General features: G+C 39.2%; 1 protein-coding gene across 5 annotated transcripts; it reads right to left on the reverse strand.

Annotated features, from left to right (window-relative positions):
* Positions 1 to 1,374: 1,374 nt before the first annotated feature.
* znf207a (zinc finger protein 207, a) lies at positions 1,375 to 12,458 on the reverse strand. 5 transcript variants are annotated; one of them, XR_015774882.1, is made up of 14 exons: positions 12,303 to 12,458; positions 10,957 to 11,186; positions 10,452 to 10,578; positions 9,746 to 9,884; positions 9,483 to 9,665; positions 8,273 to 8,348; positions 8,106 to 8,176; positions 7,788 to 7,942; positions 7,497 to 7,589; positions 5,928 to 6,149; positions 5,553 to 5,700; positions 4,704 to 4,888; positions 4,381 to 4,461; positions 1,375 to 3,838 (listed from the first exon to the last, which is right to left on the reverse strand). XR_015774882.1 is itself a non-coding variant. In XM_042505277.2 (12 exons), exons 2-12 carry the CDS (start codon positions 10,995 to 10,997, stop codon positions 4,728 to 4,730), a joined length of 1,416 nt encoding a protein of 471 aa, XP_042361211.2. In that variant the 5' UTR covers positions 10,998 to 11,186; positions 12,303 to 12,458; the 3' UTR covers positions 3,846 to 4,727. The 5 variants fall into 5 exon arrangements, 2 of the variants coding, with proteins under 2 accessions (XP_042361211.2, XP_087925562.1); XR_015774881.1 differs by having other exon boundaries at positions 1,375 to 3,262; positions 3,781 to 3,838; positions 4,381 to 4,888; XR_015774880.1 differs by having other exon boundaries at positions 4,381 to 4,888.
* Positions 12,459 to 12,742: the final 284 nt, after the last annotated feature.

The following is a 12,742-nucleotide window of genomic DNA, read 5'->3' on the forward strand; positions in this document are numbered from 1 at the left end:
TTATGACTCGGTGGTGGCATCAGCCATCTCCTATGCTGTGGTCTGCTGGGGCAGTGGAAGCACAGAGCAGGGCAGGAAGAGGCTGAACAAGCTGGTCAGGAGGGCCGGCTCAGTCTTGGACTGTCCCCTGGACTCCATCGAGGAGGTGGGTGAGAGGAGGATGTTGGCCAAGCTGACATCCATCATGGACAACCCCTCTCACCCCCTTCATGAGACTGTGGGAGACCTGTGCAGCTCCTTCAGCAGCAGACTGCAGTACCCACGCTGCAGGAAGGAACGCTACCGCAGGTCCTTCCTTCCATCGGCCATCAGGCTATACAACACCAGCCTGAGCCAACAATAACCTGGACTCACTACAATCAAAAGTTGCATCTCTGCACATGTCTTCTCTGACTTTTGTATTTACAACCTGTACATTTTTTTTTCTTCGTCTTGACACATGCCTATTTTTGCACTCTTGTATATTTTATATTTTATATTTTGTATATATTGATATTTTTATATATTTTTTTCTGTACACACGGCTGCTGTGACAAGTTAATTTCCCACAAGTGGGATAAATAAACGTGTCTAAGTCTAAGTCTAAGTCGAAAAGAACACCATGCCTACAGTGCAGCATGGCGGTGGCTCGGTGATGCTCCGTGGCTGCTTTGCTTCCTCCGACACTGGATCTGCAGTGTGTGGAGGGCAAGATGGATTCAATCAAGTTTCAGTATATCCTTGGAGAAAATGTCCTGCTGTCTGTGAGGATGATGAAGGTTTGGCGTCAGTGGACCTGCCAACAGGACAGTCATCCCAAACACACCTTAAGGTCCACCAAGGCTTGGTTTCAGAAAAAGTCCTGGAAGACTCTAGAGTGGCCGTCAAAGTCGTTTGACTTGAATCCCACTGAAAATATCTGGTGGGATTTGAAGAAGGCAGTTGCAGCACGCAAACCTCAGAATATTAGTGAACTGGAGGCCGCTGGCCAACAGGAATGGGTTAAGATTTCTCAGGAACGCTGCCAGAAGCTGGTGTCTGGCAATGCATCAGGTCATAACAGCAAAAAGGTCCCTCTGAGTACTGAGTACACTCGCCATAAAGGGGCTGAATCATTTTAAGACTGCAGTAGTTATTAAAAGTGGCATTTAGTGTGGAATCTGGAGAAATCTCTTATAATATTAGCTGTGGTGAGCTATTTAAATTGTTCTTGTTTGATTTGTTTTTTGCAAACAGCTGAAAGTTTGTAAGTGTTGCCAATAAACCTGATTTGCAATTGGGGTTATAGCGTGACTTTACCATTTCTGTCTTAACCGATTAATTTTTACTCTATCTTACATTCTTCTGTTTAAATTACATTTAAAAGATAGATATACAAATCAAAACACAAGAAAATGGCACCATACTTATTCTTTATTCTTAAGTTTAGAAAAGAAATTGTACCTCCATACAAATGAAAATGGACATTTGAAAATACAGTCATGGTACAGTAAAAAACACCAAAAGAAAATGTGCAAAACTTCAAATCTACAATACAGAGCAAAATACAAACTATGGACCACCTCTGAGCTGGGGGATGGGATAGCGCCTTAAGTTTCCCGTGCTCTTAATATAATAAACGGAATTTGTGAAATCATACTTACCAATGAAGACTCTGCCTGTGTTACTCGTGTAAAGCATTAAATCATTAGTTTAAATTAAGATTAATTAAACCAAAAACTGCGCCAAAGAGATGATCACATTGAATAGAACTAGTGGAAAGAAATGTGTTGCACACTGAAGTTAAGTATGATTTAAGAAGCCTTTTGGCCGGCGGCTATTTTTCTTTGTTTTTCACCTCTAGGTGACAGAAACTGAAGTAACAGTTTAGATTTTCTTGAAGTGGGTTTGTATGCGGTACTTATCCATGGTCAGTGTTTTATCTACAGTAGATGGCAGGTGGTATTTATTGCTTTAATATCCGTCAGACAGCTCGTTCCAACAAGTTAGCTGTTAACTGCTTCAATTTCCCATCTATGCTCTCTCCAAAGCCACCAAACGAAAAAAAAATGTAATTTTAGCTTGCTGCACACCAGAGCTGCTGGTCTAACGCCGCCCTGATCAGATAGTTATTGTGACATCTGTGATTTTTGAAGCAAAACATTTTAAACGCTGAAGTCACACAATAACATAAAAACCTGAGCGAGGCAGCTGAGCAGCAGCTCCTGTGTTCAGTGACGTTAAATCACTGTTTTTCTCAACTGGCTTTGAAGAGAACAACCTTAATTAAGTATATACTTAAATTCATATTGTTTTAATTGGGACTTTTTTAGGTGGCTAAAGTAGTTCACAATGGTACACTGCTTAGCTTTAGTAGGCGGGTTTCCATTAACACTCAAATTGTGCAAAATGAAATTGCGAATATAAAATACGCCCAGTGGAAACAAGTCACTTCAAAAGAAAACAGAATCTCCCATTCATAGCAATGCTTGCATGAAGTGGTATTTCAGGCAATTCAAAATAAACATTTCACAAAAGTGCAATGTAAACACTTACTTACTTATAGGTCACATGATGCTATGGCTATGTTAATGTCTTTAGGAATTGTCTCTCTGAGGCACGATGCAACAGGCTCTATGAGAGGTGTTACTGCATCGCACAACTCTTCAAAAGCTGAGCGGATCATCTGGAAGTTTTGAATCCACAATTCCTCTGAAATCACAGACTATCACCTCCAAGAAATCCCTCATACGCGGCCACTCCCGTGTTTAAGGGGCTCGCCTTTTCATTATCGTGTATTGCATACACGGCTTATGTCACCTTCGATTGGAAATAATGACGGCTGGTGCGGTGGCTGCAATAGAAATAAACCTGCAGTGTTTTGAACATCCATCGCCATGCTTCCTGGAACGTTACTGCGAGAGGAGATGTGCAAAACGTCACGAGAAAAGTCGCAAAACATTGTGTGTTCTGTTACATTGTGTTTGGACGACATTTCAAAAACATTGCTTAAATTTTGTAGTGGAAACCCGCCTTGTGTCAGACTCCAGCCTGTTTCTCAAAAGTGGGGGCGTGCAAACTGCCGTGTACTGAAGGTGATGCAATGACTATGGTTAAGTACCTAATATGCCCCCAGTTGAAAAAGTCTGAATTATCCCTTTAAGATCTCGTTATGTGTGCACACAAACACAGGTCGCAGGAAATTAAAGTTACAGCAGTGGTACTTACAGCTTTAACTAACCTGTTACTGGTAGGGATTCTCCTTCATGTAAGTAGTTAAATTCAAATGATCAAGTGAGGAAAGCTGATGGAACAAACAGGATTAAGTGGTGAAGCCATTTCACAAGCATATGAAAACTCATTTGTTCATCACAAACCTCCCAACAAACACTTAATGTATTTATACAGCTGCAGGTGACTGTTTATGTCTTAAGCAAATTATTTGACTTTTGACCAAGTCATAAATATTTCAGAAAGTTAACTCAGGTGGACTTTTAAACTAGTTAAATTAGCTTTTCAAGAAGTACAGTTTCATTCAAAAGCTCCATACTTTCAGTATGAAGATATTAAATGAAAACTGAGCTTCCCCATGTTCTCACAAACCAGGAAGAAAGAATACAGGTTCAATGACACAAAAGAGCTTAACAATAAAAAAACATAACTCATAAGAGCTAACATGTAGAAAATGGTGTCTAAACGCAACAACACAAACAAGGGCCTTCACCAAACTTGCTGCAAGTTTGGGGACATTGAGATCCAACAGCATGTACGCTGTGAGGGCCCCTGGTAATGAATGAAAAGACAGAAAATGGTGAGACTTGCCTCAGGCTGAAACAGGGCTACACTGAGACAGGGCCTCAGCCAGTCCCCCATGGCATCGCTACAGGGAGAAGAGAAATCTGGGTTTTAGCACTACAGCCAGCAGCGACCCGAAGTTATGCAGCTGTACAAGTGCACTCGCCATGTACAGAGCATCAATTTCTAATCTACTGCTTATAGCCAAAAGAAAACATTTACCAACATTTTTAATTAAACAAAAAAACTACAGACATTACTGTTATTGATCATCTTCAAGACAACTAAAGCACAATCACCATGTTTATGATTTGTGGTACAAACCTGCTGTGACGTCTGTTTTCCTACTAACGTCCCGCAAAGAAGAGTCTTAAATTTTTGCCACATTTTATTACAATACAGTTTTACAACAATACATATACCATTTCATTTAGTACTTCAACTATTTAACGTTATGGGAGCATTTCCTAAATAAAACTATGAACATGAAACAGAATAAATGCAGAAAACAGTTATTTGAAGCCCTCACCAAACAAAGTTGGGGACACAAAGTCCAACAGCACTACGTGCTGTGAAGGCCTCACTGTTTAGCTTACAGAAACAGAAATGTATTTACATAAAACTTGCCTTGATAAATGGTGAGTACTGCCCATGTAACTCCAGCGCCTTCACAACACTACGAACCATATCTACTATACTTCTATACACCTGAATGAAACATGAGAAGGAAAAAAAGCCACAGAACAGAGATGGTTTGAAACAACAGTTCATAGTCTTGGTTAGGTACAGTGTAAATATTTCCCATGTGATGCTCTTTTGAATGCTGTTTATTCAGTGTCTCTTCCTCATAGCTCAGTAGTAGAATAAACAGTACTTTGTGGTACTATAATACCAATACTGGTTTGTCTACTAGCAGCTGAGGACATTAGAAAAGGGTTGAGTGTCCAAACCTATTGAAGAGAGGAAGGCAGGCTTCAGTAGCGGGCTCCAGGAGACATGACGGGGGGTCTCATGCCCATGGGTGGCCGTGGGGTGGCTCCCTGGTACCCCGGAGGAACCACAGGAGGGGCCTGTCCATATGGAGGCATCCCTCCTGACATGAAGCCTGGCATCCCCTGAGGTGGACCATACTGGCCTGCAAAACACAGGTTTGTTAGCTAAAATGGAGAGATTTATTGATGAACTGGAGCAAAAAGGGGGCTGCGTTTTTACAACAGCAAAACTACATCAAAACGTTTCTTCATAAACTCGATGTAGCACATAGTAAGTAAATGATATATAAATGCTTATTTTGATGTTTTCCTGTAGGAACAATGTTGCCTCAAGATAAATATTTACAGCTGTTTGTTTATATACTGACAATGACAATGCTAACATGCTAATACTTAGCCAGTTTGTTTACCATTTTCACTATCATAGTTTAGCATTATGCAGCTGAGGCTGATGGGAATGTTAGTTTTGCAGGTATGTGGTCATCCACCAAGTATTGGACAATTTGAGACTTTGGTCCAATGATGTGGCAACAGGAAAAGTCATTACGATTTATCCTCTGGAAATCATGAATGTCTGTACAAAGTCTTACGACAAACCATCCAGTAGTTGTTGAGATGTTTCAGTCTCGGCCAAACTGGTGAATGACTGACCGACAGACTGATGTTTCCGTCCCCGGAGCCAAAAGGTTCTTAGATAGTGATTTATATAATAATGACACTTTACAGAGATTCTCATCCTAGCTAAGAATAGCTTGGAATAAACAAAGTTGACCAACAAAAGGCATAAAATAGGCAGGTGATGTATACCAGGTATGGGATGCCTCATGCCGGGCTGCTGAGGAGCCATCATGCCACCCACAGGACCCACAGGACCCACTGACGGAGTGGCGGCGGTGGTCTGGCCTTGGCGGGGAACACTGCGTTGGTATCTCGGCAACTGAGCGCGCAACTCTTCCTACAAGACACAGAAAGCAAACGAGGATGAATAATTTGATGCTCAAACTGTCTACGTCAACCAGATGAAAGAAACAAGAAAATGAATCAAGACTTTTTATTCAAGAAAAGCCATTTGTTGACTTTGATGACAGAAAGTAACTTTTTAGCTTTGATTAACTGTTTTTTCCTAAAGTGCTACTTTCTGTAAAAACTATAAAGAGAGGACGCTGCAGTTTGACTACTCACCAGTGAGATATCCTCATCAGGGTGGATCAACTTACTGGTTGCACTGGAGGTGGTGAGGGTGGCAGGCTTACTGGTCACAGTGGAGGGAGGTTTGGAGACCGTACTGCTGCCAGCATTGGGACTGGCCGCAGCTACGGTGGCCTGCGTGTAGGCCGGGAATGTGGGCTTTGAGGGGTCAGAGGAGGTAGAGGGGGGAGGGTGGGGGGACCCTGACTGCTGGCTCTGAGGGGGGAGAGAAGACATCACATTACAGAGACTCTGCTGAGAGGCATTTAAATATCACAAGAGGGACACTGTTAGTCATACTTCCAGGTTACTCCCATTATTGAGTTCATATTTTAGTCAATTTAAAGCCGGCATTTAGGTTATTGTTTGTAAAGTCTCAGGATGGACTGAATCATACCGTCTCTGTATTCCTCTTTTCCTCAATGTTTGCATCTCCTTTCTCTTTCTTTCTTTCTTTACAGGATCAGCTCACCCAAATCAGAAAAACCTATTTTTTTCACTTTAACCTCAGTGAAAGCCAAGCAGTAAAGAAACAGAATCAAGGTGATTTACACCTACATATTTTTTCAGTGCCAAGTACAAGGGAAATTATGTCTTCAGAACTGCTTGTGACACATGAAGTCAAAAAACTTGATAAATATGAAGTACTACTTAATGTCTTCATATATACAGTATATTCAAGAAATACATTTGAATTATTTAAGACCAATCACTGTTATTGCCTAATATTTAACTATTATTCACTGGCATCAGTTATCACTTCAAATGATGGTGTTTTTTTATATGCCACAAAATAATAATCCCTGCAGGTGTCCATTTCAGAGAACAACAATTACCTCCACCAATCAGAGGGTGGAGCAGCAGTCTGAGACGTGAACCCGGGCCAAAAAAGTCTGTGTCAAACTTTTTACTAAGTAAAAGCAGCCTAAATAACCATGTCAATATTTTGATTTTAGCAGCTGAACAGTATGAAGAGAGAGATTTTAGTGAGTAAATCAAATTAAAACCCTAAAAAAGAGTGAAGATCACAACCTAGCCCCTGTATATCAGGCTTTAATCAATCACACGTTAAAGTCAAGTCTATAATCTGAATTTAGTTATCTCTCTAACATGTTAAACCACTTTTGTTGCGCACATGGGAGGGTAACCCTATAAAGTATGACTAAAGTGAAATATATTTCGTCTGTGAAATATAATAAGAGCATGCTGTGCCACATTTTGCCCACAGCAGTTCAGAAATAAGAAGCCCACTTTACAAATCTGCATAACTCTCCATTTTCTGATTTTGCTGAAGTAAGTAAGCGAATGTTTCAATTGTATGTTATAAATGCAGATTTGTAGTGAAAGAAAAAGCAAACAAAGGCATGTTGCTAGACTTTACAGACTTTTTTTTAAGTGTTTTGACCCCCGTAAATGGTCTGGTTTCACCATTTCTGGCTTAAACAGCTTCGGCAAAAAAAATAGAATTAATCTGCCCGAGTGCACCACAGCAGGCAAACTATGTGTGCATGCCAATCGTAAAGCTGCAGGTTGGCAGAGCAGAGCAGGCAGACGGCTGCGTACTTGTGATGTGATAGGGAACAGAGCTTTAGGGGAGGCGGACTGAGAGTCTGCGCTCGATGAGCCTGCACTTGTACTTGCAGCGCGACTGCCCATCTGTAGCACAGGAAAAGAGTAAAGAATAAAAAAATCTTCAGTTACAGGAAAGAAGGAATTTCTAAGTAAAGTTCCCTTTAATGTCAGCCTGTGTGAGCACAAGAAGCTGCTCAGATATTCCTTGTGTAGAAGGTAATGATCTGACCCGTCAGAAAGCTGCAGGAGTTAAAGTGGTTAATAGCAGCATAGTGATTTTACCTGTCCAGCGATGGGGAAAAGAGGCTTTGTAACATCAGGCTGTGCTGAGGGGACAGTGGCAGCGGGAACAGCAGGTCTAGTCAGCATGTTTGCAACAGGAGGAACCTGAGCCATGTGTGTGATGCCTGGACGGTGGCCCATCGGAGGAGGCAGGCCTAACACCAGCAGAAGAAATTGATTACACAAAGGAACAAGTACAAGTTCTCCACAGCCATGTTACAACATACTAACGAAGTTTTGATAAAATTAATAATTTGCATCAAAGCAATAATGTGGAAGTAAGGGGTTTGTTTAAGGTGTACGCTGGCAGGGATTTACCTGGTGGCACACCAGGCATCATTGGAGGCATCCCTGGACCTGGAGGCATCATCCCACCCATTGGTATCATCCTACATACACATGGAAAACATCTATGTTTAATACCAATATACAATAAGGATGGGGTTCATAAAAATGAGTCTTTATTAGTGATTCTAAGTATTTACCCTGGAGGCATTCCTGGTATTACAGGGGGCATTCCTGGGATCATTGGTGGCACACCTGGCATCATTGGGGGGATTCCTTAAAAAAATAAAAATAAAAAATAATTAAAAAAAGATTATCTGAAACTCACAAAATAGTTTGTTTATATTATGTCTTTATGTAAATCAAAATGTTATGTTAATATTTCAAAATGACATAAAAAAAAAATAAAAATGTCTGCTTAAATTGCATTTTTATCATTGTAGGAAAACTTCAGGGAATGAGTAAGGATGTTTTTAAAAAGAGGAGAATTCTTAGCACTGCTGACAGGGAAGCCGTAACTAGAAAGTGGCTGTTTTTTAAAATCTGCATAGAATATATTACACCTGGTATGTTCTTAATCTGTTTAAGGTAAATTTATGTTTGGGGTTTTTTTCCCTTAATAAAAAAGTCCAAAAATGCATGTGACTTAAATCCACAGTGTACACCTCGCATTTCACAGAATAAGAGCTCAATTTTGACACAAATGTCAGACAGAACCTTGTGATTGTAAGGTCGCCCTGTATAATCACTCTTAGTAAACAGCATGATTGTGCAATAATCAAAAATGCAAGAAAAGGAGCGCTTCCCGGACCCAAAAGTCAGTCTGTTCGAGGTGCCCTTTGGGTCGGGATGTACTGGGATAAACAATCAAATATCAAATTCCAAGGCACTCTCTTGAAATGTTAAAATGCCGTTATTTCTACGGCATGGTCATGATGAACCTATAAAACACTCCTACACGTTTCGGCATACAAGCCTTAGTCAGGTTTAACTCCTTTTTAACATTTCAAGAGAGTGCCTTAGAATTTGTTTTTAGATTGGTCATGATTGTGCAATAGTTGGCTTTTTCAGAATCAGAATCAGAATCAGAAAAAGATTTATTGCCAGGTATAGTTAACACAATACGAGGAATTTGTTCTGGTGGGTTGGTGCAACATAAATATAGAAAAAGAAAACAGATAAAATAGAAGATACAAATATAAAATATAAAATATAAAAAGTACGAGTCTTACAGTGCAAAACAAAACAAGTAACACAAGTAACAGTGTAACAGTGCAAGAAACAGAACCATGGAATTAAAGTTATATACAAGAATGTTTGGAGTGCAAGATATATATTGATATTTACATTGAAATTCACATTTATACAGGTTTTTGCAGATGCACTTCCAGTAAAGTGACTGTTTCCTACCTGAGTAGCTGCCCGGTGGTATCCCCGGAGCACCAGAGCCAGGAGGCAGGCCCGGCTGGGTCATAGGGGGTATGTAGCCTGTCTGTGGCTGACCTGCAGCAGGCTGCTGGAAGGAGGGACCAGGCTCATCATCATCATCATACTCATCAGAGTCATCCTGGTTCTGCTTTTTCTTTTGAGTCTCTGAAAATAGGAAAGAGCATATTAAGTCTCTGGAACAGACCATAACACAACAGCACGTTAAGGTATTTTGATGCCAATACCTTGGTTCTTTTGTTCTAGCACTCTTCTTCTCTCTTCCATGTCTTTTTCGGGGATACCCTCCATGCCATAAATCTCCAGCTCAATGTCTGTTCTTCCAGGTATAGCATTGGGGACTCCATCGATGGTCTCTTTATGTACCTACAGTAGAAGAAATAACCATAAGGAAATTAGTGAGTGTGCAGTACTGTGCAAAAGTTTTAGGCCACCTTAAACTTTGTTATTTTAGCAAGGTTATAACGATTATACTTATTCACCTCTCAGTATTCTCTTACCTAAAACACAAACGAAACATACAGGAGATATGCATATGATTTATATATTAATAGTTTTTAGACTGTTTTTATTTATTGTGGTTTTGTAGTTTAGTGTTTTTAATGGTATATCTTACATATCTAACATTTTGACTTATCTTTTTCCATGTTATATCTTTTATCCTGTTGTCATGTTTAATCCTGCATGTTGTATGTGTGTCAAATGGATGCCTTGCGCTTAATACTACAAATATTTAAGAATAAAACAACTTCAACTGGTTAAATATTGACTTCAGCCTGAAGAAGACATTTTTGTTTTGACTTTTTTTTTTTTTTTTTGGTGTTTTAATGCATTGTATGTGTTCTCTGTATTCTTTGTGGCCCAAGACTTTTGCACTGCAGAGTAAAAAAACAACAACATTTGTGCAGATGGTTTGCATTTTTGTCTCCTCACCTGCATACAGTGGATTGCAAGCCCAGGTCCAGTGTACAGCTTTTTGTGACAGATGTGGCACTTGAAATGTTTGGCCTTCTGATGCTGAATGAGGATTTTTTCATCATCAAAATCTCTGTTACAGTACCTGAGATAACGGTTTAGGAAAATCTCTCCCAGAAATTGTATTGCAATGACATGTTCCCAGTACAGCTGGGCGTTTCGTACATTTGTTTACTCGGAAACAACACGTTAACAACACATAACACGATATAAGAGAAAAACACCGCCTGTTTTTTAATATTCCGTCATAGTATTTTAATGTAACTTTAGCGACGCCGATCAACTTTAAAATTTGACGTTAGCTTCATATAGCGAGCCAGCTAACGTTTCAGTTATCATTACAAGAAACTTACAGTTAACGTTAGCTTAGTAAACAGAGGATACCGCTGTCTAACACACACACAGTTCCTAATAAAAGCGAGATAACGTTATCAGACTAAATGTAAAATGTTGGAAAGGATACCAGCACCAAGGTTTCATTTGCTTTTTCTTCTTTCTTCCCATAATTTCTGTCAGTTCGCTGCCTGCTCGTCCAGTAAACAGCTAACACACCCACAACTGAAGATGGCGGCGGGTCTCCGCTCCAGCTCCAACCCCCAACAACACACTGCGGCCTGCAGGCGACCCCCGGTGCTCCCAAACTGGCTACTGTTTATTTATCCGCCTGTAGTCATCCGTTTTTTATTTCTTTCTCTATAAAAATGTATAATTTGTACCGTTGAATTCACCTCCGCATCGACCACATCTCCCATATTTTTCACATATCCACATTTGACGTTTTTTGAGCGATAACGCACAAAAGGGAGTGCTGTTGTACTGATTATCAGCACTGCGGTGAATCGTTGGTTGATGTAATAAATTATTGAATCAAATAAATGGATTTAAACATTAAAAAAAAAAAAAAAAACATGACCATTTTTACCTGAACATGTCATCCGAGTGAGGTAGGAGTTTTTGATGTGTTTGAACATCTAGAGTTTCTAAAATAACTTGATTTAAAACAATTTACCAAGCAACATATATTTCTATAGAAATATATACAAGCTCTAAAAGTAACACTTAAGGTCGTATTTAGAGTTTAAGGTGATTTCCTTGGTAATATACCAAAAAGTGTCCCATATAAGTGCGTATATATATATATATATATATATATATATATATATATATATATATATAAAGAGAGAGCGAGAGAGAGATACAGTATTAAAACAATAATAAAAAATACATTTCTGTGATTCCATGCAGTCACCATATGTGTAAAAGTCCTCAAATTAAGTTAATGATATATGCCAAAAACATTTTGTCATTCAATTCTTTAGAGTAAACATCAATAGGAAAGTTCAAGTTTTAAGGAACATTCAAATATAACAATCAGATGTTTCAAAATCCACTGTACAATCAATTTGTAGGCTACATAATTATCTGTAGCCTAAAGCATAATATGAATTGGAAAAATGTAATACACTTTCTGTAAAAGACTACAGTGATATGTAAATTCTACAAAAAATAAAAAATAAAAAAATCACTACATCAACAGATATTCTTACTTTAAAACAGTTTTGTTTGGTGCAATGCTTTACAAAATATAAATAAATTGAACACCGTTTCGTCGTTTTTCTATTTACAGTTCTATGCTCGTATGCAGTTTATGCTGATAATTTTATGGACATTTTTTATAGTGTATAAACAAAATGTTTCCATTTACTTTGTGGCCAGTGAAATAAGTCTGTTGACAGTTGCTTTGGTGGCATACATGCCGATAAATTAACGTTAACAATTGCGACGTCCTGTTATATGAGCAAAGCCTACCTGGTGATTTGCAGTGAGGTATCCAGGCTTCTTTATTCCACTTTCTGACGACTATTTAGTATTTAACTCAAACGTTATTTGTGGAGACATTTCCCTATTTTACCGTGAAAAGTTTGTTTGTCCCTACGGCTAACGGAAGTAATTAACGACTCAGAACATCTGTGAGACGGAGTGACGTCAGCACCTGGAAAGCCTCGTGTCCAATCAAATTTCTTGGTGGGAACTACAATATTGCAACGTCAACATGAACCCGCAATTCGTACCATTGGAAGTTAAAGCACCTAAATTTAAAAGTATAAAACGTAATATTTTTTCGCAGTAATTTAAAAAACCAAAGCGGTCATGATAAATTACACTTAAAGCTGGAGGCTGACGTTAATTTTTACCTTCCGTGATGAAACGTTTGGCAGGAACCAACATAAGAAAATCCAAGACGGACG

The sequence above is a fragment of the Plectropomus leopardus genome, chromosome 18 (genome assembly GCF_026936395.1).
Source record: "Plectropomus leopardus strain MGB_pleo_1.0 chromosome 18, ASM2693639v1, whole genome shotgun sequence".
NCBI lineage: Eukaryota > Metazoa > Chordata > Actinopteri > Perciformes > Serranidae > Plectropomus > Plectropomus leopardus.

Excerpts from the sequence above, each read along its gene's own strand:
- znf207a (XM_042505277.2), bottom strand. The coding sequence starts at position 10,997 with ATGGGAAGAAAGAAGAAAAAGCAAATGAAACCTTGGTGCTG. Across the intron at positions 9,885-10,451 it reads TTGCAATCCACTGTATGCAG|GTACATAAAGAGACCATCGA; the intron begins GTGAGGAGACAA and ends CTTCTACTGTAG. Across the intron at positions 6,150-7,496 it reads TGTTCCCTATCACATCACAA|AGCCAGCAGTCAGGGTCCCC; the intron begins GTACGCAGCCGT and ends CTCCCCCCTCAG.